Source organism: Aspergillus undulatus (genome assembly GCF_047715775.1).
Source record: "Aspergillus undulatus strain CBS 261.88 unplaced genomic scaffold BDV17scaffold_84, whole genome shotgun sequence".
NCBI lineage: Eukaryota > Fungi > Ascomycota > Eurotiomycetes > Eurotiales > Aspergillaceae > Aspergillus > Aspergillus undulatus.
Window position 1 is genome coordinate 42,938 of NW_027396688.1, and position 26,885 is coordinate 69,822.

At 49.8% G+C, this 26,885-nt stretch overlaps 9 protein-coding genes across 9 annotated transcripts; 3 read left to right on the forward strand and 6 right to left on the reverse strand.

The window, feature by feature from the left end:
- Positions 1 to 1,006: 1,006 nt before the first annotated feature.
- On the forward strand, positions 1,007 to 4,271 carry BDV17DRAFT_296150 (uncharacterized protein; the record flags this gene model as incomplete). Its single annotated transcript, XM_073763230.1, has 2 exons — positions 1,007 to 1,943; positions 1,996 to 4,271. 2 exons carry the CDS (start codon positions 1,007 to 1,009, stop codon positions 4,269 to 4,271), a joined length of 3,213 nt encoding a protein of 1,070 aa, XP_073610493.1.
- Positions 4,272 to 12,372: 8,101 nt separating this feature from the next.
- On the reverse strand, positions 12,373 to 12,860 carry BDV17DRAFT_233924 (uncharacterized protein). Its single transcript, XM_073755831.1, has one exon. The coding sequence runs from the start codon at positions 12,817 to 12,819 to the stop codon at positions 12,466 to 12,468; it is 354 nt and encodes a 117-aa protein (XP_073610494.1). The 5' UTR covers positions 12,820 to 12,860; the 3' UTR covers positions 12,373 to 12,465.
- A 629-nt stretch (positions 12,861 to 13,489) lies between these two features.
- Positions 13,490 to 15,923, reverse strand: BDV17DRAFT_276465 (DNA topoisomerase 3). Its single transcript, XM_073759335.1, has 7 exons — positions 15,751 to 15,923; positions 15,501 to 15,701; positions 15,269 to 15,447; positions 15,049 to 15,218; positions 14,672 to 14,994; positions 14,484 to 14,620; positions 13,490 to 14,419 (listed from the first exon to the last, which is right to left on the reverse strand). The coding sequence occupies exons 1-7, from the start codon at positions 15,838 to 15,840 to the stop codon at positions 13,630 to 13,632; spliced, it is 1,890 nt and encodes a 629-aa protein (XP_073610495.1). The 5' UTR covers positions 15,841 to 15,923; the 3' UTR covers positions 13,490 to 13,629.
- Positions 15,924 to 16,263: 340 nt separating this feature from the next.
- BDV17DRAFT_285258 (DUF1295 domain protein) lies at positions 16,264 to 17,409 on the forward strand (the record flags this gene model as incomplete). The annotated part of the gene is made up of 2 exons (XM_073760676.1): positions 16,264 to 16,635; positions 16,687 to 17,409. The coding sequence occupies 2 exons, from the start codon at positions 16,264 to 16,266 to the stop codon at positions 17,407 to 17,409; spliced, it is 1,095 nt and encodes a 364-aa protein (XP_073610496.1).
- Positions 17,373 to 18,267, reverse strand: BDV17DRAFT_233956 (uncharacterized protein). Its single transcript, XM_073755833.1, has one exon. The coding sequence runs from the start codon at positions 18,154 to 18,156 to the stop codon at positions 17,677 to 17,679; it is 480 nt and encodes a 159-aa protein (XP_073610497.1). The 5' UTR covers positions 18,157 to 18,267; the 3' UTR covers positions 17,373 to 17,676.
- On the reverse strand, positions 18,268 to 19,391 carry BDV17DRAFT_233947 (uncharacterized protein). The gene has a single exon (XM_073755832.1). The coding sequence runs from the start codon at positions 19,297 to 19,299 to the stop codon at positions 18,379 to 18,381; it is 921 nt and encodes a 306-aa protein (XP_073610498.1). The 5' UTR covers positions 19,300 to 19,391; the 3' UTR covers positions 18,268 to 18,378.
- Positions 19,392 to 19,875: 484 nt separating this feature from the next.
- Positions 19,876 to 20,651, reverse strand: BDV17DRAFT_296154 (DUF4149 domain-containing protein; the record flags this gene model as incomplete). The annotated part of the gene is made up of 4 exons (XM_073763231.1): positions 19,876 to 20,042; positions 20,176 to 20,464; positions 20,532 to 20,565; positions 20,620 to 20,651. 4 exons carry the CDS (start codon positions 20,649 to 20,651, stop codon positions 19,876 to 19,878), a joined length of 522 nt encoding a protein of 173 aa, XP_073610499.1.
- A 236-nt stretch (positions 20,652 to 20,887) lies between these two features.
- Positions 20,888 to 24,255, forward strand: BDV17DRAFT_276472 (ATP-dependent DNA helicase 2 subunit KU80). Its single transcript, XM_073759336.1, has 10 exons — positions 20,888 to 21,181; positions 21,228 to 21,282; positions 21,332 to 21,398; positions 21,448 to 21,515; positions 21,575 to 21,743; positions 21,792 to 21,852; positions 21,899 to 22,429; positions 22,478 to 22,863; positions 22,928 to 23,142; positions 23,212 to 24,255. Exons 1-10 carry the CDS (start codon positions 21,053 to 21,055, stop codon positions 23,694 to 23,696), a joined length of 2,166 nt encoding a protein of 721 aa, XP_073610500.1. The 5' UTR covers positions 20,888 to 21,052; the 3' UTR covers positions 23,697 to 24,255.
- On the reverse strand, positions 23,887 to 26,848 carry BDV17DRAFT_285261 (uncharacterized protein; the record flags this gene model as incomplete). Its single annotated transcript, XM_073760677.1, has 4 exons — positions 23,887 to 23,938; positions 23,995 to 25,143; positions 25,336 to 26,394; positions 26,592 to 26,848. 4 exons carry the CDS (start codon positions 26,846 to 26,848, stop codon positions 23,887 to 23,889), a joined length of 2,517 nt encoding a protein of 838 aa, XP_073610501.1.
- Positions 26,849 to 26,885: the final 37 nt, after the last annotated feature.

Sequence of the window (26,885 nt, forward strand, 5' to 3'; positions counted from 1 at the left end):
TTGCTGTTGCGTGTTTCTTAAAAAGGATTGCCGAGCCCTGAGCCTGACATAGGCTTCGACGAATTCGCGGCGTACATCCAGCATTTTTTTTTTCTTTACGGACAGCGCCCCGATAGTCTTTGGAATGGCCGATTGCATCGGCGGAATACAACGAACCACTTTTAGACACAAGCCCGCGAGTAGGAGTGGAGGATCGGGCTATCCCGCGTTGATTCCTTCGGGCGTGTGGTTCTTCTCCTCGTTGAACCCTCGAGAATTAGGACCTGGTAATGCAGTTATTGTCTGATTGCGCAATACAAATACCGTGGTCCGTCTCAAGTTTTTTTTTTTTTTTTTTTTTTTTTTTTTTTTTTTTTTTTTTTTTTTTTTTTTTTTTTTTTTTTTTTTTTTTTTTTTTTTTTTTAAAAAAAAAGCAACGCAGACAGCACAACCGATTCTCTAACATCGCGCTTTGCTTTCTATTTTGCTCGTTTACCAGGATGGATCGCCAGGTTTCCTACAATGGCCCTTCGTCTCTCTCCCGCCCTGTAATTCCTTCGGTTCACGTTTCTTCGACCCTTATATGAACCACCCACTGCGCCCCCCCCCCCAAACCTCCCGTTTCCATGTACTTCCATGCCTACAACCCCCTTGCCCGCAAGCCTGTAACCGCACTTTGGACATGGCAGCACCGCACGTTGACCATGGCCAATCCATCCCTGGTAGCTTCTCTCAAAGTGGCCCGCAAGTGTAGGTTTGGGCTTCGGGTTTCGTGCAGCAGGCCATGCAGCTGAAGCACCTTTGTCACCGCATAATCAGCATAAGCGCCCGCATCTCAGCTTCCTTCTCTTCCATCTTCTACACTATTGTAGGCTCACTAATGCCCTCTTCCGATTATAGGCCACTTGAATATCAGCAAGCAGCTCAAAGCTAAGCACAAGTCCATCCAGGAGCCGCTACTCCATAACCCCGCTTTCGGGCTTTCCCGCCCTTCGATCCGCCGGTTCACCGCCAACCTGCACCAAAGATGCCCGCCCTCGACCCGAACGTCTACACTATCGCGTGGATCGCTCCACTTGAGATCGAGGTGCAAGCTGCCTTGCATATGTTAGATAGAGTGCATACGGGTGGTTTTCCAGTCGGTCCGGGTGATAAATATGTGTTCCACGGTGGCGAGATTCATGGGCATAACGTGGTGATCGCCACGTTTGCTGCTGGTCAATTATATGGCGTGGGTTCTGCAACTTCTCTTGCAAGCCATGTCAAGAGATTCTTTCCGAACCTGTGGTTCGGGCTGCTGGTAGGAGTCGCTGCAGGTCTACCAAAGGTCTCATGCTCCCCCCCGCGTGATATTCGACTCGGTGATGTTATTGTCGCACTCTCGATCAATGAAAATCCAGCCATCGTGCCGTATGGATTGGGAAAACAGAAAGGCGCAGGCAAATTTGAGTTGTCGCGATCCGGATTCTCGCTGCCTGAGACAACTGATATTGTGCGCTCCGCAATCGGCCAGCTTAAGGCAAGAGAACAAGATGTGGAAGCCATCGTGAAATACTATAACAATATGGCAAATAAAGACACAAAGTTCCCCGACCCCGGCCAAGAGAACGATGTTCTTTACCGATCTAGCGATGATATACCAGCTGATCGACCACGCCGACCGGCCGCTGAACGCACGCGCGTGTGGTACGGGTCGATCGGGTCCGGAGATAAGTTGCTGAAGAGTAGTCAAGATCGGGATGAATTAAGAGACAAATACAATCTGATTGGCCTGGAAATGGAGGCCGCGGGTGTCATGAATGAGATCCCGGTGGGAAATATTCGAGGGGTTTGCGATTATGGCGACGAGCGAAAAAATAAAGATTGGCAGCCTTACGCAGCGGCGATGGCAGCCGCGTTTGCGAAAGCAGTACTTTCGGAGATCACCCCAAAGTCTACTACACAATCACCAGGTGTCAAAACAGGTAAGTCGCCATTATATTATATTCGGCCATACTTGATAATGACTTGACTTAGTTGTCCAAGACTTCACCGATGAAGACATTTCCTGCCTAAGAGCCTTGCTGGTCGCCGATTCAGAGACCGAGCGACGACGTATTGAGGATACCAAAGGCGGTTTACTAGATGGCTCATTTCGTTGGGTTTTGGATAATGCTGAATTTCGAAATTGGCATAGCAACCCTCAAAGCCAGTTACTTTGGATTAAGGGGGATCCTGGCAAGGGCAAGACCATGCTTATGGTTGGGATAATTAATGAGCTGTCACGGCAAGTTCAGTCACAGCCATCGCAGTCAATAGCCTACTTCCTGTGCCAAGCAACCGATCCAAGATTGAACAATGCCACCAGTATCCTGCGGAGTTTGATTTATATGTTGATTCGACAGCAACCCCGGTTGGTTTTGCATTTACGAGCCAGATATGACACCGATACCAAGCTTTTCGAAGGCAGAAATACATTTTACAGCTTATCTACGGTTTTCGAAGACATGATCCAAGATTCTATACAAGCCACGATCTATCTGCTTGTTGATGCTCTTGATGAGTGCGACACTGGTCTATCTGAACTGCTTAGACTTATTGCAAGAAGCAGATTTAGGTCCACTGCCCAGGTAAAGTGGATTGTCTCCAGCCGAAACAGGGACGATATCGAGCAAGAGTTAGAATTTGACACCGAGGAAGCCAGGCTCAGCCTGGAGCTAAATGCGAGCCATGTATCTGACGCGGTTACGATATTTATCAATGACAGAGTATCTCGGCTAAAAGCACTACAACGCAATAGAACCCTCTTCGAACAGGTCAAGGAACAACTGCTCCGGAAGTCTGATGGCACGTTTTTATGGGTGGCCTTGGTAATCCAAGAAATGCAGAAGTGCCGGCGTTTGACAGAGATGGTTCAGCTGTTGGAAAGATCGCCCCGAGGGTTGACCGCACTATATGATCGAATGCTTCAACAGATCCAACTTTTCGAAGGCGTGAATCGCGAGTCATGCATATTAATCCTTTCAATTATTACACTTGGATACCGACCGCTTCATCTACAGGAATTGTGTCGTTTAGCTGGCTTGCATAATCAACAGTACGGCTCTGACGATTTGGAGAACATCGTGGGCATGTGTGGATCGTTTTTGACGATTCGGGATAACTATGTTTATGTGATACACCAATCTGCCAAAGACTACCTTAATAATGTTAAGGTATGCACAGCCATTTTTCCAGCTGGGTCCTCTGTGATACATGACAGAATATTCCGCGAGTCTCTGCAGAGCCTCTCAACCAAATTACAACGTGATATCTATAATCTTGCGGATCCAGGTGTTTCAGCCTCCAAGATAGAGATTCCCCGTCCTGAGAATGACCCGCTGTTTGACCTGCGATACAGTTGCACATATTGGCTGGACCATTTTATTGATTCCAAGTTCCCAGAGAGGAGTGCATCACCAGACGATCAAATATCCAATTTCTTCACGCGACATCTCCTCCACTGGTTAGAAAGTCTTAGCCTCATAAATGAGCTGCGGCATGGAATCTTGAGTCTCAAAAGGCTTCTAGCTCGTCCGAGCCAACATCAGGCTATCTTTAAGGAGGTCGAAAGATTCGCAAGTGCTAATGCTGCGATGATACAACAGGCACCTCTACAAACATATAGTGCCGCACTTGTCTTCTGTCCTCAACAGAGCATGAGCAAGCAACTGCAGTGGAACAATCGGTTCGACTTTATAAAGCGGGCGTATGTAACACAAGAGTCCTGGGACCCGTGTAGACAAGTCCTAGAGGGCCACACAGGCTGGGTTAATGCAGTGGCCTTCTCACCGGACGGGCAGATGCTGGCGTCCGCTTCTACTGACACAACCGTGCGGCTCTGGGAGACGGCTACCGGCGCTTACAAGCAGACGCTCCAGGGCCACACAGGCTCGGTTCATGCAGTGGCCTTCTCACCGGACGGGCAGATGCTGGCGTCCGCTTCCTCTGACAGAACCGTGCGGCTCTGGGAGACGGCCACCGGAGCTCACAAGCAGATACATCATTCTGATGTAGTGGTAAAAGCCCTCTCGTTCTCAGCTGATGACTGGAGTCTGAACTCTGATCGTGGTTCACTTTCATTGTGTTTCAAGCCGACTGCCTTCTCAAACAATTCAATATTCGTGCATGGGAAATGGTTATGCCGTAACGGACAGCAATTGATTTGGCTTCCACCACAGTATCGGCCGACATGTGTGCTTATCAGAGAAGATACAGTAATCCTTGGTCATTACTCAGGGGCCTTAACATTCCTTTGGCTGACCTCGCGTTAGTGTAATCTTATTTATCTTTTGTCTATATCTTCCTACTTCCCACCTTTCTTCTCTCTTTATTTTCAAAATCTCTTTGTAAAAGAACGGCCCGGGAAAATCGTGTGCTTTATACTTGGAAATACATTCACGCGAACTTTCCAGCAGATTTTGCATTGCAGGCTGTGCATGAGCACGGTGCTGAGGCAAATTCTTGTGGGGCAAGGAACCTTCCGCACTCAGATTATTAGGCATGAATTAGCTCTGTCCGGGCCTAGGTTGCGTGTGCTGTAGTATTCAATATTTTTTATGGCTTGCCACTGCGCTTGTAAAAGACCACGTGACTGGTAGCAGCACACCATTGCACTCAATGTGCTGTACCTTTGAGAACAAGCTTAAAGAGTGGAAATATGAAAGCCAATTCGCAATGCCCTGCACTGAGATCCTGTATCATATCACCATTAGCCACCTCCTGGCAAGGCAAACCTTCGTACGTACGCTCTTAAATGGAAGAATCGCATTTACCTGTAAGCATCTTTTCAAGATGCTATTGCAACCCCCCAAGCTATCGGAGTATGGTACATGTGGCCACTATCACGACCGCTCATCTTGAGCACGGTGCTTGGGATGAGAACGACTTGGGCATCCGCTCCTGAGGGTCGACAGGCGCGAGATGATTAGTCAGCACAAGCGACATAGTCGCAAGTATTCTGCCGGCGCTCCGACCGCTTGCTTATTCAGGTTAGACTTGGTTGGCGAAGGGCCTTCCACACATTCGACTCCGAACCTCTCTGAATAGCTTCACGCTTTGAATTCCGTACATAAAGTACCAGATAGCTGAATACGAGACTTCTGATTGGCTCACTGTCATAGTCACTACCAGCACGAACATATTTAAGGCGATTTCTTCAGTGTGACGTATGATGTACCAAAGTTTCGGTTATTGTTACGTGTTTGATACAGGTCTTTCTTTTCACGTAATTAAGCACTTTTCAGCCACTAGCCGGATTAGGCTTAGAATCTGTCGGAGAATGCGGCGTACGTAATCTATGGGCGTCAGCCTAGGTGTAAATTACTCGATATCAACCCCTAATAAGATCAAAGAATGAAGGTCTGATTTCTCAATCTAGCTGCAAACGGTGGTCTAAATACACAGATAATAATCAGCAATCTAGCCGGAAACGGCAACTAGAAGAGACATAACTTTTGAACGGTGGCAATAGCAGAAAATTTCTGCATAAACCTCGGTGATCGGAGGTCGTCAATCCGATATCCTTAATAGGCAGGTCGTACGGTCGACATAATCTTCGGTATCCCACCACCCAAAAATATGAAGGTCTGATTCATTGAATCTAGCAGCGAAGCTACACTATATACAGAAGAAATAGGGGTAAGCTCACTAACTAAAATAGGAAGTAGAATGATACGATATATGACCGAGCGGACGCTGACTAATAATAAGTTCGGCGTTGAAGCGCATTCTTAGCCGTCACCAAAGGTCGACAGAATCTTATTTAGATTAGGGTTTAGAAAACACTTGGTAAGTGTCAATGGTAGAAGGACATTTCGAGTGCGCCTGTATCAGACCCCTGTTCGTTTTCAGTCCTCATTATAATCGTTCATTCTGGATAAGTACCAGATCGTCGCCCCTTGCTCTTAGAAAATAAGCCATCCCTATTACGAATTGCTTCCTCGTCTGCTCCGGCCGGTTGATATTAGCCATAACTTCATTGATGAGATTCTACAGGACACCCACGCATGAAAAATTTCCCGCTCACGCTATTACAGATCCTGGGACCAACTTGAACGGGAAAAGGATTGGGGACAAGGATTGGTATGATCTAAACTGAAATGCTTTGCTGAGCCCAATTCAAGCGGAGATTTGGAGACAGAGCCATATGCTCTGCCTTCACACGCCGTCCTTCTAATTTCTCAGTCATCAAAGTTCGGTATTTTGATGTTAGACCTTGTCACAACCGAGTGGGCTTGGGAAGGACACTCAATAATCTCACTCTATTCATTTATCTAGGCTCACAGGTGATGAACTAGGATAGTATTCACTATCATCGCCGTCATAGCGACCTCGCTTTGCCTCCCCTCCATCGGGTTGGCTGTTCAATCCTGGGGTCACAGGTCTGCGACGCTTCTGGACTCCTGGAAGAATAAGGCTGGTAGAGCCAACACACTCCTCCTGAGCCGCTTGTCTCAACTCGGCTCGCAAAAGTGATTCGCAGAGCTGTTTCGAGGATATGACAATTTCATGGTCATTCAAATTCGGATAGTCCTTTGTAAGTTCCATTGTTGCAAAGACCTTCAGGCTCAGTCGTAGTTCGCTTGCGTTGGAGGGCTGGCCATCATGCGTTCGGAACACCTAGCTCAAGTAAGCAAACAATATCTGAAAAGCATTAAGAAGCATATCTCTTGATCCACAGCGGCAGAAGCTTCAAGCACTTCAACCCCATTCCGCCTGCAATATGCAGGACGCCAAATGGATAGGGTAGCCTTGTTCGAATCTCTATATCTAGGCATACCACGGCATTGATGCTACCATCAGTGCACAAAATATAGTCATCGGCGATGTCTCTGATGTCCCGACTTTTCTGGGAATAGCAAACTTCAATAACCACACCTGGAAACTGGGCCTCATCATGTCCAAAGGATGCGTCTGGTTCCCATGTGATAGATTCCACTCACCCATCTTCCGTTTCTTCTGTTAATTTGGCTCGTGAAGACGTGAAGGAAGCCAGCTGGTTGATGAAAGTGTTGGCCTTGCCAATTATACAACACAGGGGCATCCAGAAGGGGGATCTGCAGTCAGTCCCTCACGCACTAAACTCATCACGCCCAGCGCGATGGAGAACCGACAAGGTAACCCGCTGGATGATGAGAGCCTAGCACGGTCTCCCCGTCGGCGTCTGAGCACCAGTCTGCAACCGCCCAAACCAGATGGAGTCCGTAAACCGCGGATAAAGAACCGGCCGACGCATCAAGATATCAATCGGGCAGGAACACGGGATGCCGCCATCGCTGATAAATTATGGGATTGGGATAATGAAGATAGCGGTGAAAACTCGACAGGTGCTGAACTCGGGGCCTCTCAACAGGGCACCGAACAATACCAAGCAGATCTGCCCTGTCCGGAACAGGCCCAGCGGGAAGCGATTGAATGACAGGAGGAGGATCTACTGTTTGATACTCCGCATACTTTAGAAGAAACAGATTACCAGGAGTGACCAACTGGGTGGAGGGTTACAGTCACATTCTACGTCTGCGAGTGAAAGGGAATAGAGCAGACAGATATAGTGTCTGTGAGTCCTAATCACCTCGCTGAGCCGCAGACCATCTCCGACTGATATGCGCGGGGTTTTAACCAGAATGTGCGTTTCTACAATGGCCGACTACGCAAAGTCGCTGTTGATAAGTACGTCCGCATTGTGATTAACGATAGTAGTTTCGCCGTCCTCATGGGTTTTGGAAGGGACCTACTGGTGACCCGGAATCTTGTCGCGTCTGTGGCACTACCCCTCCAGACTGTTGGAAGCGATGAGCAATATTACGAACCAAAGCTGGGCCAGGCATAACCAGGCAAAAGAGGCTGAATTAACTGCGGATGCTAGAGCGGGCTCATTGCACCCTGAGGGATCACTCTTATCTCCTGACCCTGGTTAAGGACCAGCTGAAAAATGGCTGAAGGCAAGTGCCGGTATTCTGTTGGCTGGTCCCGTTCGAACGCGGGAGGATCCGGCACCATTGGAATAACCATGGCGACCTAGAGTAAGTCTGAACAAGGCAACAGAAGAGAACTCACGCCTTGGGTAGTAGTTCGTCCGGCGCAGGAGGTGCAGCCAAGTCGGGCAGAGGCAAATCCTTAGCCTGTTACAATCCTGTTCCGGGTCCGAGAGAGAAAGAGGTAGAACAAGTGGCGAGGAAGAAGGCGAGAAAACGGCAGGCAATGTTCTATGATAAGAATCTGCGGGCACTCACATTCGCAATGTTTTGGGGCGGCTATTGAGGATGAAACCAAGGTCTGCAGACAAGGGAAGCCTTGAGACAAAGGTATGTCTGCAGACACTAGGGCTCATATGAATTAGCTTCACAATAATATACAATATTGGCTGGAGGATTCAAATATCACAACCAAACTGATCAATACATGGTGTACCACCTGTCAGCCTCAATTACAGCCTCCACTCGCCTCGGCACTGACTTAATTAACTTGTCAGAATATTCTTGACTTAGTGACTTGCCATGCTTGGTCAATTAAGTTGCTGAGACGTTCTATAAGCTCAGAATTGGTGTCTTTATAAGACTCGATAGTTGGATCAAGTTTGTATATCTGTCTTTTTAGCTTGGCCCACGCATGTTCAACTGGGTTCATATCAGGCGAGTACTGCGGCCATTCTATTATCGGAATCGCGTGATTTTCAAACCAACTCTTAATTATCTTGGCCTTGTGAATAGGAGCATTATCCTGCATGTATTTCAAGCCAGCGGACCATATGGATGGATTAATATCATTAGTTAACGAGAGGTACGATTATTGCTTTTTCCAATTCTCGCCGTGGTGGTTGAGTCTGAAGACCCATTGCGCGCGCTTGCGTTTTCCGATCTCAACAGAGCATTCATCTGTTCAGATGATAGCTCTCCATTGTGCCAATGTCCAGATCTGGTGAGCTAGCGCCCATTCAAGACATTATTCGCATGCTACTCTAGCGATTCAGGTCTTTTTTGGCCTTGAAATGCCTATATCCAGACGCCTGCACCATTTGAAAAATCGTGGAGTTGGAAACAGTCACCCCACTTTGATCGCAAATTGCACGGTAAGGAATTAAGGGATCCGATTGGATTGAACGCCATTTTTTTTTCGCCGTCGCTGCTTGCTTAGGACCCTTGATTTTCCTTTGCGTTTAGAAGGCTCGTTGTTGCGGTGCTCGCGTTGTCGATTAACGGTATACTGCACAGTTGATTTTGAAAGATGGAGTTTGTCCCCAATATTAGCATGAGAGGCGCCCGAGCTCATTCCACATATGAGTGGGGCTGTATATTCAAGTATAATTAGAGCCGCTGCTTACTCCAGACCCTCGTGGCCAAGAACTCGAGTTTCTCATTGTCAATTACGATATTTTGTTCTCTGGGGATAGTTGGAGCTCTAAATTTGAGCACGCCCAATTATGACATCAGTGCTCGCCAGAGCCCAGATATATACTTCCGGAAGAACTCCGATCGTACCAGAAACATTTCTTGGCGAATGCCGGCTAATAGTTGAGCAACGCCAATTGCAGTGGTATTTGTGAAGTAGACTCTATATAGGTCTCCACGCAGTCTCACCCCAAAGGCCAAGGCAGATAGGGTACAGCGATTAAATTCCCTTGAAGGCTTTGTCAGCAATGGCGCATAACGTAATTCACGGGTAATTCGCCCACCCGCTACGCGCGTAGATTTTGAAGCTATTCCCAACAACGCAAATCAATGAATTAGGAAATAATTTAAAGATCTCTAGGTACAGGACATCGGGTTCTATTATGGCCCGGGGTATCACAGTTAGAGCACGTCGGTGACATCGTCTTGGCACAGAAGGAGACTCCGGAGTAGTATCATCAGGGGGGTTTTTCTGATCCAACTGCTTGTTTCTTAACGCGATTTGGTCCCTTACTTCCTGTACCGAGAGGCCTTCATTATGCGTCATTTAACGCCTTGAGCGTTGCTTGTTAACCTGCTGACAAATAATTTCCTGGCGTAGAAGGCGATTATTTTGAGCCATAAACTGTGTATTATATAGGGCAATCTCGAAGCCTTTTTCTAGTTACTCCAGGCGAGAAATTAAAGCTTCTAGTACTGGTTTCAGGGCTTTACATAGAGCTTCGAAGTATTAAAAGTACTGTGGCATAATTGACGGACTGTACGAGGCATAGCATGCGTGGAGGAGGCAGCGGAATTCTGGGCCCCTGTGGAAAGAGGTGGGGGGAAGGGGGTTTGGGGGTATTCAGGGTAGTATTGAGCTTATCTAGCACCCGTTGAGGATCAAAAGAAACTATCCCGGTTGCTGTAAAGCCGTTCTGCACGTTCAATATAGTTAAAGCAGTCTGCTGAGCTGCAGGAAAGGTCTCCAGCAAGTCTATATTATTTATATAATTCTTCCTAAGGCGATATCTTGATCCAACAGAACTCCTATACGCCTTCTTTAAGGCCCAAAACAATCAACATCTAGCGGTTGCAAGAGATGAGGCAAATGTAAAGGCATGCAGATAGGAGCAATGTTATTCTCTCTGCAAATTATATCAAATTAAGGCACTAAATGGCTTCCGTGGCCGTCAAAAATAAGTAATTAATATCGGCTAACTGTACGGCCGCTGGTAGCAGGAATAAAGGTTTGCTAGAGCCACCGGAGGCCTATTTCATTAATAGTCCAGCCATTTTTTAGAGATCTCAATTCGCCAATTGCCTGGCAAGGCGTATTCTTCATACCATCCCTGGATCGGGACCTTGCCTTTAAAGATGACCGTATTTGGAAGCAAGAACCCCTTGGCATTGATACACTCAATTATGGTCACTCATTCGCGGTCTCCTGGTCAAATAAGCCATGGCCCACCAGGCATTTCATGCCTAGCAACTACCTTAGCAGTTGTAACTATCCCCATAGCGAATCCGGTCTTATCAAAGTTGTTGATATCCTCATTTTGAATTTCCTTTTCGGTACAGATCTTTTGCAGCTTTTTAAAGAACTCTCTAATGATCTTAGATCCTCGCAGAGGACCCGGGAGTAACTATATCGCCTGGGGAACCGGGACTTGATCTCAGGGCGCCTGATATAAAGTTCGTCACCCAGTTTTGGCCAATAGGCTCGGAGGGGGTATCAGAGTCGGTCTGGAGACTCAAGTCGGCCAGTTTCTCGCACGTGGGAGTGCCGCGGAGGGCAGCCATGCTTATCCCTAGACATTATCCACCGTATTAAATGGTCCTCCTGAGTGTTTGATAGCCGGAGGTTGTGGTTATAGAGATCTTGTTAAAATTCGCGTCCCTTTAATTGGTCTCGGAACGTACCGAGCGGTATATTTAAAGCCTTTATAACTTCACGTTGGTAGCGAAATTCGCTATTTTTCCAGGCTTGATAGCGGGTTGGATTCTGCCCTCTTGCTCAGTCTTTTGACAACGCGAATATCCCTTTGTCCGTTGTCATGGTGGTTAATTAAAGTTAGGTAGTTGGTTGACGCGGAGGAAGTTTGTTGGGTTGGGTGACTTACCCGTGATGGGCGAATGACCCTTGAATTACGTTAAGTCCCTCGTCCTCTAAAAAATGCGCGCTGGATGAATTTTTATGGGGATGTGAGTTGGCCGTATATAACGCTAGCTTGTTGGCAAAGGAGAACACCATTCTCAGGGCAGCTTTCGAGGAAGAGAGGCCAAAAAAAAGCGAACTTAGCGCCAGATAGCTTGTGCAACTGGTCTGTTAATTCAGGAAGGAAGGGATTTAATTTCGTTAAGAAATGAGCCACTAGATATGGGAGAGGAGGGGTCTAGTAGTTCTGCCCTTCAAACTTCCCAGGCAGAAGTATACGATGCAGAGCTCATGGGTGCAGTGGAGGGCCTCCGCGCTGCAGTTAACCTGCCATGCATAGCATAAGATATACTACCAGGGTGAATATCTTGCTTAATAATCTGGCAGCAGCCAGTCTTCTAACAAACGGCAGACCTGCACCCCATAAGCGCGGGCTTACCGACACCTTTCAACAGCTCTGTGCACAATGAAAGGAGTCCCCATCCCTTCTGAGCTTAACAAGCAGGCCTATAGAGGTACACTGAATACCAGGCCACTCCAGGATTGCAGGAAACGAGCTAGCAGACCAGCTTGCAAAGCAGGGCGCAATGATAAATAAGCCATTAATCCCTCCCTCTCCTGCATATGTCAGACGGGAAACAAAACAGCAACTTCGCGCAGATACCTCTGCAGCGTACATAAAGACTGCACCACGGGCCTTATCACCGTCTTAACATCAGACCCCACACGAAGAGCAGCGTGCTCAGGAGTATAAACTTCCTCGCTGGGTACTAGGCCAGTTAATAGCCGCCCGTACCGGCCACGGAGACTTTGCAGTATATCATGACGCTGTCTGCTGTCTGCAGGACAGAAAGTCCTACCGCAGTACTGGCAAGTCTTGTTGGTATTTTCGATTGGATGTTCGCGTTTCGTATGCGAATACAGCAAGGTAGCATTCCGAAATTATCTCCCACAAATAGAGCAAGTGGGCCCTGGCTTCTCCGTGGGCCTTGGTTTGCGATTGTGGGAGTGTGTGTGAAGCTCCGTGTTCGCAATTGAAAGCCGCATCTTGTCGGCGAAAATAGCATGCATTCGAGCAACGAATAACCTCGTCGAAGCGGATACTCTGATTTCTTCGCCTTCTTCATCGTCGCCATTGAGCAGCCACAACGCATCCTCCACAGAAACCTCGTAGAATATATGCTCTTCAGCAATATAGATTCTCAGGGTAACCTCCGCGTCATTATAGGGGGTAAAGAGAGACTGAAAGACTCCAGCATTAGAAGTCAGTCCATCCCATCCATTTACCACCAGCATGACTAGGCGGTTGGTTGGTGCCCTCCCGGTTTGCAGAATGCTTTCGATTTGGCGGACAACAGAGGCCGGGAGTTTCCTGTTCGAACTCCGGACAAAGGTCAAGAAATCGGGATCGGCGTGTCATCGAAGCCATAGTCATTGGAGCTTGTCCAGATCTAACATGCTTCTCTTCTTGTGCCTGAACTCTTGACCCTCGTAGGTGCCAACTGGGGGCCCGTCAGAAAGCGGGCGTGTCGAACGGCCGTGGTTAAAACTACCTAGCAGCAAACAATCTGTAGATTCAGCCCATTAGGACCATGAGATAGCTGCCGAGGTTCAATCACAGGACCGGAGGCGTCTCGAAGTATTTATGTGAGTCGTTCCCCCCTTCCGTAGTCAGAATTTCGGGCGCGCAAGATCTTTCTCACGTACACCCCCGGGCGGTGCTGTCCAGAGACAGTCCCTTCGAATTAGTTGTGCAAGTCAAGGTAAGTCACATATCCTTCTTTGGTCAAGGAATGTTTGGTCTATTGACTGACATCAGCATTGACAAGGGATCTCCATCGACCACCGCCGCCGCCGTCAGGGCGAAAAAAACCAGAGACACAGGCTCAGATCGACAGAGCCAAACGCTACAAGGCAAAATATGCTGCTAGAGAGAAGGCGAGGTGGAAAGATAAGGAGAAGGAGAAGGAGAAGAAGGAAGAGAAGAAGGCCGATGGCATGGATGTACATAACTGATTTCAGTAGGTAGTATGTCTAGGGAGTAATAATGAACAGTTGTTCTATCGTCGGTAGCAACCCAAGTAGTCCACTTTATGTAGTGATTGCTCATACATTCGCTTCCTCAACAATATACCTCTGAAAGGCGCTCCTTAGCATGGCCATCCGCATCTGTGTGTGGATGAACAACTCCCGATACATGTCCAAGTTCTGTTGGACAACATGTGACCGCACCCTGGTGCCAGCACAAACGTCTCGCATCTCCAATTCCATCTGCTTTCGCAGAAATGGCTTGCTCAGAGACGGGCTCTCTGCAAGACCAGCAAAGACATCATCATAGCCTAATATCAGGGCAATGCCCAGACGAGTAGGTATGAGCACCTTGGTTGCATTTCGGCCGGTCCCTTGGCTATGGACGCCGATATAAGATCGAAACTTGATCTTCTCGATGTGCTCGGCCATCGTGGCGTCAGTACCTATGCCGTTGGCGTCCATGAGCCCAATAAGCTCGGGCTCTGTCAGGTACTTCGGCGGCGTAGTCTTCCCTTCGAAGATATTTGCTTCATTGGGTTCGAATTGCTCGCTAACTCGGTAGTCGGGTAGCTGCTGGGTACTTTCCCACTTGTCGTAGACATAGACGTCGAGATAGTTTCTTTCTAGAACGATCAATCCTCTGGCATGGAACATTTCCTCTCCATATTGTAGCTCGACATCCGTTGATTGACCTTTTGCATCATCTGAACAACACGCGAGGAATCGCCGGGCGACGAACTCGTACACCTTTTTCTCATCAGCGTTCAAGGCGGTAGGATTTACCCAGGCGACAGGGTGGATAGGCGGGTGGGCTTGGTCATTGTGTCGACCAGCCCGAGGAGTCCTGAAATTACCATCTAGGAGACTATATTGAGAGGTCAGTAGTTGAAAAACGAAGTAAAGATACGTTGAGTAAGGATACTGCTTACCCTCGAGCATACTGTCCCCACCGTTCGTCTGGTAGTTGCTTCTCAACGAGCTTCTTGAGGTCGATCCCTTTATCAAATTGATCGGTTTCTGTACGAGGGTAGCTAATAAATCCCTTGGTATACAGATTCTCCGCGGTCTGAGATCTGTGAGTAACAAACCAAATACAATCTTGACATGGGGTCTTTACTTTCATGACTTTCGAACTGTCCATGTGGAGATACCTTGTCCCCATCATTTGCAGGTCTACTGTGGTTAACGGCAAAGGCCTCCATTTGCTGGTTGGCTTCTGATTCACCTTGGTGATCTCAGCCTTCTTTGCTGTCAGGCAGCGCTCCAGCATCATGGTCACAGCGGCTCTGTCAAAAAGATGGACTCTGTTCCAAAGGAAATTCACTTTGATATTGTCTCGAGTATGCATGACCTTGATGCCCCAGAAAGTCTCTGGTTTGAACCGTTTTACCCGTAGATATCGGTCAACCACAAATCCTAGAGTCGGAAACTGACAGGAACCTACAATAAATTGTTTAGATATGGAGGCGGCTAAAAAGAGACAACGCAGCTTACCATAACTGATGACCTGCTGTGCGAGGCTCGCATGGACAGACTGGAGTTGAAGAGTGAGCAAACGCGTAAATGCAGCCCCAATCCGGAGATCAAGCTCTATCCTCGCTGCTACTGCGTTGGCTTGGCGCTCATCAAGATCAATCAGACCCATTGCAGCGTTCAGAACATGACTTTCAGCTAGTTAGCACGTCTCTGAGTAAAATGATTAGAGCTCACATACGCCCTCTCAGTGTTGTTGAATTTGGCACGCTTGACGATGATTCGGTTGTTACCCTGTTTCGCCTGGTCGCGCACCTCCGTTCCAATGTGCTCTCCTTCTCGATCACAATCGGTCCAAATAACCAGGTACCTGCTATATCTTGCTTGTTTGATGATATTGTCTGCAATTGGCTTTTTGTCCTGTGTTTCAAAGTCAGTAATCACATCAGTTGGCCAGACTCGATGTCACGTACCTTATCAACGTCTATCTTGATAGGAGCCTCGAACAGCGTTGCTGGTGGACAAGAAGTCCAGCCATTGTACTCGCGATGAAATTCCAAGCTTGTCAAGTGCCCTAGGACGCTGGTCATAGTAACAGAGCTGTCACCTAGTTGGCCACCGAAGTTGAAATCAAACACGTAGTTCTTCACATATTGATTTCCGGTGATGCTTCGCTACTGGAGACTTAGTCCATACTCGTCCTATCACGGCGCATTCACTTACAGTTTGCATCTGGCCTCCAGACAGGTGCAGCGCGACAGCCTTGGCAATTGCAGGCTTCTCTGCCACGCATAGGACCTTTGTGCCGGCCATGGCAGCAAGTCGGGCCGGATGCAATGCTATCCAAGATCAAATCCCATGACCTGAGAGCCGTTGCCACTCTGCCTACTCTCAGGTTTTCCGGGTTGTTCGAGTAATATTGTAGTTCTTGCCGCTCGAGGCAACGCGAAACGACGCGAGTCACGGGACCGGAGCCGCACAGCTTTACTCCCGAAGTGGTTTAGCGCACCCCATCCGAGCTTCGTTGTCTTTTGTTTGTTGTGAACTTGTGCTGCCCTGCGCCTCCCACTTCTCCATCTTGGTCCCGATCCTTACTGCCTGATGACGCTTCCTTAACTCCTTGAATATAGATATTCTTATCTTATCTTCTTTCTCATGTGGGAGTATCTCCAAGACCTTGTCCGCAGTCAAGTGCCTTCCGCTCCTGCTACTACTGCTGCTCCCCATTCCGCAACAATGACGCTTCCACTTCCTGACGTCAAGTCGCTCTCGGACGTCGTCTCCTTCGACAATACTGTGCGCCCTGTTTTAGCGCAGGTCGCTGCGCTTCCAGAACGTCTTCAGCCTGCAGTTGCAGCAAAAGATGTGGATGCGCTCAAGGATATCTACCTCTCAACCAATCCCCTCGCGACTGCGATCGCATTTACCCTCTTCACCTCCGTCCTGTTTATAATCGCCGGCGAAGTCAACCGCAACTGTTCTCAGGTTGATCGCTTCTGGTCTATCCTGCCATCGGTTTTCAATGTTCACTTCGCTGTGTGGGCGCGACTTTCAGGCATTCGTACTCAGACTGTAGACACCATCGCTGCCATTTCTCTCATCTGGAGTGTATGCTCTCCCTCACGCTCAATCTGACCTACTTGAGACTAATAAATCCAGATCCGCTTGACCTTCAACTACTGGCGACGCGGCGGTTACAGTATCGGCTCAGAAGATTACCGCTGGTCTATTGTCCGCTCCAAAGTCAACAACCGCTTCGTCTTCTTCCTCTTCAACATCACATTCATCAGCGTGATCCAGCCTCTGCTTCTGCTCCTCCTCACAACCCCAACCTACAACTTCATCATCCTCTCTCGTCTTCCTGGCGGCGAAGCGTTCGAGCTCCCCGACCTAATCTTCTCCCGCGTTGCCTTCTTCTTCATCATCATCGAACTATTTGCCGACCAGCAACAATGGAACTTCCAGAACGCCAAGGCCGAATACAACAAGTCCGCGCGCATCCCGGGCAACCTAAAGGATCAGTACGACCCCGGAGACCTTGAGCGTGGTTTCGTCGTCAGCGGACTCTGGTCGCTCTCGCGCCACCCCAACTTCGCCGCTGAGCAGGCCATCTGGCTTACACTTTACCTTTGGAACGCTTACCGGACTGAGCACTACGTCCAGTGGACCGCTCTGGGGGTCGTCGGTCTTCTCGCCATCTTCCAGGGAAGCACCCGCCTTACCGAGGGTATCAGCTCTAGCAAGTACCCCGAGTACCAGGAATACCAAGCGCGCGTCGGACGATTCATTCCTCGCTTCTCTGTTACCCCGCAGTACAAGGGAGGCAAGAACAAGAAGAAGAAGGCCACCCAGTCAGAGGCCACGGCTAAGAAAGAGGAGTAGATGTGAGAATATCAGAGTTTTGACTTGTTGATATCACGCATTTTACTTCTTATAATGGGGTGTAAGACCCTTGGTTATATTCCTTCAGATTCCCAGTTTGGTTCTACACTTGTTTTGGGGGTTAGGTAGATTATATCAGAGTTTTGTTTTACTCGCATGCCGGGACGTGTTGTTCTCGCTTTGTCGTTTCGATTTTTGAATACCATTTGTTTTTCTGATTCTTGATTCTTACGGCCAGGTCAGAATGTACACCCACAATAGGCTGCGCTAAGCAGGGTCACCCTTGCGATCCTCGCGGTCTTTCCTCGCCTGAATTGCAAACCAAATCCAGGAGGGAATCGCGTAACCCCCTGCCCCAAACTTTCTCTCCTCAGCATCCAGGCTCGATTCCTGTGGGGCGATTTCGGCTCCCCCAGCGCAACGACTCGAGGACGACTTGAATGGCTTTCTTACTTTGAAATATCGCTTACCCTCTGCGAGAGGTCTTATTGCGCGCGAGGAGTCGATCCTGTGGGTGCCGTCTACTGGGATATTGGCTGGCTCGGCCCCAATGCTAGTTCTCGTGGATGCATTTGACGTAGTGTCGGCTTGCCGAACCGGCTCCACAGTAGGCTGATTTGTATGGCTGTCAAGGGTCGGGCTAGATGTTGCTGTGTGAGAAGTTGCGAGTTCTACTGTCCTGTGGAGAGTCGGCTGGCTGATCCTGGGTATCCGTTGTTGCCGTTGATGGAACCGGCGTGTTACCATTATCCTGAGAAACTAAGTTAGTAGAGCGAGGCACAGTGTGAGGGTCTATCGCGTCAATATGGGTTCTAGTTTGTGGAAAATGAGATGCCTGGCCATGAAACTCCCCATGATTCTGGTTGAATGGCTGGTTCTGAATAAACAATAATGGTTACATTCATGCTGGTATGTACAGGATGTCGCTGGGTCAAACCCCGATGATCTGGAAAAGCAACTTCAAGCTCGTTAGTTAGCTGTTCGATTTGCAGGGCCCCCAAAGCCTCCTCTCAGCTCACACGCTCTCTGCCATCCCTCGCAGGCCTTGACCCTCTCCTCCACATCATCCAACATCTTCAGGGTATCTCTGGTCCTCTTGTCAAGAGACTCACATGTGCTTCTCAGTTCAGCCACATCATCTTGCATCCGGTCAAGCTGGCGCTTGAGCTCCGGATCTAGACCAGCCGCCTGCTGTCCACCACCATCCAAACCAAGTTCCTTCCTCAGCCACTCGATGCACATCTCCTTTACCGAATGCGGACCGAAAAGAACACTGAGAATTCCAAGACTTCCCCAGACTGGACCGAAAACTTTCTGAACTGGGCGACACATGATTATCCGCCAGATGACCTTCCCCATGGCCATATCCCGGCCCTTCTTGATGGAAACCGGGATCTTCCCCTGGACGCGCTGACGAGTCTGTTCGCCAACCCTAGCCCAACCCACCTTCGTAATCACCACAAGCGCAATAAGAATAAGAAGCATAGCAGCAATCCACCAACCCCAACCGGCGCCAGAGCCAGACCCAGTCTTCTGCGCCTCAGAGAACCGCGCCATCGGCTCGAAAACCATACTCTCCAGCGATATATTCTTAACGTCCGCCTTCGACCACGCAGACATGAAGGATGAAGTCGCGGGCATAACTCGACCCACGAACAAATCCTTGCTCCAGGCCCAGCCGGTTTTGGCCTTGGTAGATGATGAAGCGGCGAGATTTGTCCAGGGGATCTTAGAGACGGAGGACGAGAGCAAGGCCATGGTGCGTTGGTCGTGTTTGGGCATGGTGGCGGGTACGGGTACGGCGCGGCCTGTGTAGAAGAAGTAGCCGAATGAGGCTGGGGCGACGACGGTGATTATGCCGGCGAGGAGCTCGAATGGGCGGGTGTTCATCGTTTGGTGTTTTGTTTTGTGTTGTAGACTTTGGATGTGTCTGCGATTGCGAAATGCGTATGGCAATGCGCAAAGTTAGTAAATGAGAGATCTGAGATCGGTGTTCTATCTAGTCAACAGGTCAACTGTGTGGCTGGATAACTGTTCGAAATATCCTATGGGGACCAGAGACTGAGAAGGGGGATGCGTTGCTCAATATATCCTCATCACTACAAAGAGACTGTGGCTCTTTGTGCAATTGATGACAAGGAAGATGTTGTCGTTGTTTGTCTCTTTATCGCTGACGCACCGCTGATGAATCCTCTTGAGGCATTTCCAGTTTCTTTTCCTTCAGCAAGGTGGAGCTGCATGGATGAAGGGATCCGCCTCTTTGTCAAGCAAACTGTCTAAGCGATATATGAAGGATACAACAACACTCATCAAAGAAGCCCATGATCATATCTAAAAACACTTGACATTCGCAAAAATCCCTCAACTCACAAAGACCAGAGACGAGGACGATATTCACAAGGTATCTTTCAGCCATCCATCATAGCACAACGAACCTTCGTATGCAGGATCAATCAATGCAAGACCCTACGCAAGCTGCTTGCTAAGAACAACCCCGTAAAAGACAGTAGCGCCAAGGGTAACAAGGTTAACCAAGCTAGACAAACCATGAATCCGCCCAAACTTCTTATTCAGGGCAATCATCTCCTTGGAGTGCGGGGGTGGGTCGTAGCTCTTCTTCCCGTCGCGGGTTTCTAGGTAGTTATATCCATCAGCATGTATTCATTCCATATTTAGTCGTCAAAGCCCAGTGCTGTGCACCGGTTGCCCTACGCTGCACCTGGCTTGTCTAGGGAGGTAGGGAGGTACTAGTAAATAAGTACATACCCTGATGCTTCCTCTCGCGCATCGTATCAACAGTAAGTTTGCGCAGGACACCAAAGTTGATCAGGCCCGTCACGAACGCCGTCGCGAGCGGGAGAAGGACCTTGAAGTGGTTTTCTGATTCGAGGAGGCCCGAGACGCCGAGGGGTTGGCCGGCGCGGGAGGCAGTCAGGGCGACGACGACGGGGAGCGCGGTCTGTAGGGCGAAGTAGGTAGGGAAGATCTTGGCTTGGAGGGCAGCAAACTGCGGGCGCGGGAGGGCGCGGAAGGCGATTATGCCAGAGACGAAGCTCTGTTGGTGGTATGTTAGAGAGAGGTGGTTGTATGAGAGAGAGGATGAGGGAGGGAAAGGAAGGTACCTGGTATAGCTGGACGCCGAGGAGGGTGCCATAGCTGCGATGCGACTGTTAGCGGGGGGAGCTTTGTGGTTCGGATTGGGGTATGAACCTCAAAATGTGGAAGGGGCGGGGGTCAAGCATCTTAAACTTCGAGATTGGATGGCTCTCAAGGGCTTGAGGTGAGGTTGACAGGAGGAAGAATGTTGACGGAGCTGGAGAGCATCATGCAATTTAGGGATTGGAGAGCGGGACCATCCGAGGTTCTGCGGGCCGAACTGAAATCCCCACGCCGAGTTGTGCAGACGGACTTTTAATTCCACGCAGAACCCTTTTGTGGCCCGTAAGGCCACGCATATAGACTAACAGCACGCACCATTATGATGTCATGTGCAATCGCGTTCGAGCTGTTCCAAATTGGGAAATATCGCGCGTCTGCCTGGTCTCCGTGTTGTTCATCGCCTGCTGCCTTTTGACGGTCCTTTATCAACCAATCCGCCGCCCATTGCTTGTCTGCTCTCTAATTTGCGCTTCCCATACTCACCATGGCGGACAAGGAAGCAACCGTTTACATTGTGGACGTGGGGAAGTCCATGGGCGAGCGCCGCAATGGCCGAGAAGTCACTGATCTAGAATGGGCCATGCAGTATATCTGGGACCGAATCACGACAACTGTTAGTATCCTGAGGCTATTTCTGTGAATATTACTGACTGGTGTAGGTGGCTAGTGGACGCAAAATGGCACAGTTGGGTGTTATTGGCCTCAAAACTGACGGTAAGACTCATTGATTGTTATGGGGACCATATATACTAAAGATCAACAGGTACCGACAACGAGCTAGGGGACGAATCTCACTTCTCCAATCTCTCTGTCTTGTCACCAATCAATCAGTATGTTAGGAGCTCCCAGGGTTTTATTGCAAGCTAACTGGATGCCCGGATTCCTCATGTCTGATATCCGGCAACTGGGCGAGCAAGTCAAACCCAGCAACAACGATAAGGGTGACGGTGAGTACACTCATTCCTTGAAGGCTCTCATCTTTCAATGCGGATGCTGACCGACCTAGCTATATCCGCTCTCATCCTAGCAATCCAGATGATCATTACTCACTGCAAGAAACTAAAGTGGAAGCGGAAGATTGTTCTCATCACCAATGGCATGGGGCGGATGAACAGTGAAAATCTTGAAGATATAGTGGAAAAGGTTAAAGAAGATAGCATCGAGTTGATCATCTTGTGAGTGACGCTGCCCAGTTCCTCAGCAACGGCTCTGACAAGCCACAGAGGGCCTGACTTCGATGATCCTGAGTACGGTACTAAGGAGGAGAACAAAGATCCACGCAAGGTAGGGACCCAAGCACTTGCGCGTTTTCAAGGCTGACACGCCGTAGGCGGAAAACGAGGCCCTATTGCGGACTATATCCGAACAATGCGATGGAGTATTCGGTACCCTCCAGCAAGCAGTCGAAGAGATGGAGATTCCTCGCGTCAAAGCAGTCCGGCCAGTAGCATCTTTCAAGGGATTCCTCCAATTAGGGGACCCAAAAGAATACGACACAGCGGTACGCATCCCCGTGGAGCGGTATCCTCGCACAATGGTAGCGAAACCCCCCACGGCCAGTCAGTTTGTTCTGCGCTCAGATCTCGCCGAACAACAAGGCGACGGCCCAGATTCATCGGCCACCATACCTGAGACTCAGCCTGAAGAGGGTAGTGCTCTCACATCTGTGAGGAACCTGAGAACCTACCAGGTAAATGATGAGAGTGCTCCTGGTGGTAAGATCGACATAGAACGGGACGACCTCGCCAAGGGATACGAGTACGGACGTACGGCAGTTCACATCAGCGAAATTGATACAAATATCACCACAATGGAAACCACTGCAGCATTGGAGTTGGTTGGGTTCATTCAAAACGAACGGGTTAGTGGCTCTCAAACTAACGCCCCATCTGCAGACTAACATTCCTAGTACGATCGGTACATGCACTTATCAAACACCAACATCATCATCGCTCAACGCCCCAACGACAAAGCCGCGCTCGCCCTATCCTCCTTCATTCACGCTCTCTTCGAGCTAGAGAGCTACGCAGTGGCTCGCCTAGTCACAAAAGAGAACAAACCTCCTCTGATGGTCCTTCTCGCCCCCTCAATCGAGCCAGAATACGAATGCCTCCTAGAAGTCCAGTTACCATTCGCCGAGGACGTCCGAACATACCGCTTTCCACCTCTCGACAAGGTCATCACCGTGTCTGGCAAGGTAGTCACGCAGCACCGCAACCTCCCAAGCGATGATCTTCAGGAGGCTATGGACAAATACGTAGATAGCATGGAGATGATGGACACGGATGAGGACGGGTATGTGGCCATTCCCCTGCTTGACATAACCTAGACATATGCGCACTATTAACGACAGAACCAGGGACCTGGTGGAAGCGCCCTTCCCTATCGAAGACTCCTTCTCACCAGTTCTCCATCGCGTTAACGCCGCCATTCGATCACGCGCTATAAACCCGAAAGACCCCATCCCGCCGCCAGCAAAAATCCTAACCCAGTTCTCACAACCATCAGAGCACCTCCTCCAGAATGCAGAAGGCCCTCTGAAACAGCTCATTGAGGTAGCCGACGTCAAGAAAGGTATGAATGTCCTTCTCCCCTTTTCGCCCATAAATACCAGAAATCCATCAAACTGATAAAACCAATCAGTGCCCCCCAAAGCAAAAGGCCGCAAACGCGCTCGCTCCCCCGAAAAGCCCCTATCAGGCCTCGACGTCGACGCCCTATTATCGCAAGAAAAACGCGTTAAGATCCCACCAAACAACGCAATCCCCGAATTCAAACAGACCCTCGCGAGCGCCGAGACCATCGAAACAGCGCGAGACGCCGTCGCGCAGATGCGCTGCATCATCGAAGACCAAATCCGGCATAGTCTTGGCGATGCGAATTACGACCGCGTCGTTGAGGGGCTTGGTGTTGTGCGTGAGGAGCTGATTGCGTTTGAGGAGCCGGGGCTGTATAATGAGTGGTTGAGAGGGTTGAAGGGGGATTTGTTGGGGGAGAGGCTTGGGGGGGAGAGGAGGGAATTGTGGTGGTTGATTAGGCGGGGGAAGTTGGGGTTGATTGAGAAGCGGGAGTCGGAGGTTTCAGATGTCGGAGAGGATGAGGCGAGGGGGTTTTTGGCTGCGAAGTAAGCTGGGGATTGATCGGGTGTTCATTTATGTTTGATTCGGGGTTTAGATACCATGTTCTAATAATGAGAATGGGATGGTATTGATTCTAACGCAGGGAATGGATGTCAGTCGCTAAAATACTGGACCAGATATACTTGAGAACGGTTGCGACAGAAACATGAGGTGTATGAGTATATGGATATCGGATAGCTTATGAGATCTTTCCCAGCCTCTTCTTCCCAACATCAATCTTCGACTGCAACCTAAAAACAAGTCAGCAAACCATTCGCGCAGGCAAAGTGAACCAAAAACAACATACCTCGTCGCATCCTCATCTACCATCCTAAGCATCTCATTCTGCACCTCCAACTCCTCATTAATCTGAATCCCCAGCTCCTTCTGCCGCCTAACAACCTTCATCAACTCCTCCACACTCAAATCTTGCTCCTGCATCATATCCCGCTGCAGCTGCACCACGCCCTGGTTATCCAATTCGCGTGTCTGCTCCGTCTCTTTCCCAAGAACCCGGCCCGATCTCGTAGGTCTCCTCCCCCCACCAGCACCACTACCCCCCGCACCCCCAGTAAGCGCCTCCTTGTCCTTAATCGACGCAACGGCATTGTCCACGCGGCTCTTCGCCGCCATGGCATTCAGCAAATGCTCTAGCCCGTCCTTCTCCTTCCGCGCATTAATAAGGAGGTCCTTCCTGCGTCGAATTTCGCCGTCCCCAAGCGCGCTCGAGGTTTGCATAGCACGACCCTTGCTGACTCCGTCGATATTGGTATTACTTTCGCCAATCCTCTTCAGCCCGTCCTCCAGCGCCGTGATGAGCGACCCCGCACGAACAAGAGAGCTCTTCGCCCGCGCCGAACTCTCATGCTGCCTCTGCGGCGTCGTCTCCTGGTCGCGCCGTGTCAGATGTAACCGCGCATCATGCAGCTGCGATTTCATATCCCTGTAGCAATCCAGCCATAATGTCGGATCGGAAATCGGCTCGCCCCCCGCGCCGCTGAGAGCGCTGGGCCCTGTAGCTGCGGCGTGAAGGCGAGCGGAGGAGGCGCTGATGTTCTCGCTATTATTAGTGCCTAGGCTAGGCAGATTGAGGAAGGCGCGCCAGGCGGGCGAGTTGCGCCATTGCGGGTCGGATGCTTCGTTTATGGAGCGCAGGTAGGATTCTAGGCCTTGTCGGCGGGATTCGCGGAGGGAGGCGTTGGAGACGGTGTTTGAGAACCAGGATTTGGAGGGGAGGGGGGTTGGTGGTGGGCTTGTTGTTTGGGATGTTAGGGTGGTGTGGAATGTTGTGAAGTCGGAGTAGCGCTTTGAGAGGGCGAAGGAGCGGAGTGGGAGGCGGAGGGTGATGTTGTAGATTGTGAAGGGGGGTGAGGTGGTTGAGGTCGTGGTTGTTGGGATGGAGATCTCGAGAGGAGGTGCCATGTTGAGTTTAAATAGTATTGGTAGCTCGGGGGAGCTCCATGCATGAGAAGATGGGGGAGTGTTGGAGTCGGAGTTGGAGTTGGAGACCGAGCGTGACGATATGGCAGGCTTCAGCTAAACCCGATCTGGATTCTTGGCCAAACAATGGCGCAGTATCTACAAAGTGGACCGTATATGTGTTCTAGATTTGATGGTCTTGTAGGACTATCTTTCGAAAATTATTTACATGAACCTCTCTTCCCCTTCAGTCCATACTTCCCGCGCCTCCAGCAGATCCCGCTGGCCATAATGCTCTCCAATGATGGTGATGATCATGTCCAACATTGCGCGAGTCTGCGTCCCTACATCAACATCTGGAGCTTCACTATCTCGAGCTTCTATGACCTCCTCTTCTTGATGCGTTGACTCCGTGAGGGCTGCAGAAATGCGCGCCCCCAGTCGTGCTTTTGCCTGCTCCAGTTGCTCCGCATCAGTTGCTTTCTCCGCACCGGGTTGATCTGCGTCGGAAACAACGGTTGCATCAAGAGGCTCGTCCACTTTCTCCCCTTGCAAGCCATCCTCGCGCGGGTTGTCTTCAGCTCCCGACTCATATCCCTCCTCCTCCTCCTCCTCTTCTCCCTGCACCTCCATCTCCTCTTCCCGTATTTTCTTCAATATCCTCACAGCACGTTTACCCAACTCTCGGATTTCCCCAAATTCACTTGCTCCCAATTGTCCAGCCTCACGACACTTCCCTAAAAGCCCCCAAGCCCAAGATCCAATGCGTCGAACCAGAACGGCATCGCCATTTCGCACATTCTCCGAGATAAGTCGCGCCACGATTACCAGGACTCCCAGAACGCTATCCATATCCATACAAGCGAGCTGCACCGTCTGAGGATCAACAGCGAGTACTAAGCGCCGCCATTCCTTTTGTGCATTCTTCGATGTTCGGGGGAAACTGATGGGATGCGCGTCGTCGAGCGCAGATATAGCTTCGGATGGTGGTGTACATTTTAAAATCGATCGTAGGAGAAGAAACCGGTGGTAAAGGAGGTTGTAGTAGCTAGCTTGTGCACTAGAGATGACCTCGTCTGTGACGGGTTTTGTTGTCGCAAGACCGATGTACACGCCGTCGGAATAGATGCCCTCTGGGGCGCGCTTCGAAGGGCTGGTGTCCTTATTCGGCTCGGCTTCTTGCTGTATCTGGGTTTGTTCTGTCCTGTCTGTCACTTCGGTTGATTCCGTCAGCGGCTCCGTCGCCGCGGGCGCATTGAAAAGGGTAGGCAGGGAGTTCGCTTCGGAACTGAATCGAGAAAGCCAGTCAGCCATCTTCAATAAAGCACTTACTTCATATATCATAAGAACAGGGGGTTAAATGCGAAATGGAAGTGGAAAACGAACCTCGCCTCATCCGCAAGCTAGACAAATCCAGAATGCAAACTTAGCCAAGCACGTCGCAACAGAATCCGCAATGAAAGCGCAAAGGAGATAAAAGCTTACCGGACCATCCGCAAATACTCCAGTCCATCCTCCGCCGGACCATAAAATAGCTCATCGCCGTCGGCATCATGGAGACCTGGGAAGGCGCTTTTCTGGCCGAAGACGGGGTGGTTGCGAGGCTTCTCGTACGGCGTCACGGAGTTCTGTGGTTCCTCGTCGTCCTGGTCGTTTTCTGTGTAGGAGACGCGGACGCGCTTGGAGTATGGTGATGATCCGGAGTTTGGGCCTGAGCCTGGGAAGTTTCGCTTTTGCGGCATGCTGGAGGTGATGGGTGTTGTGGTGGGTTGAAGGGGA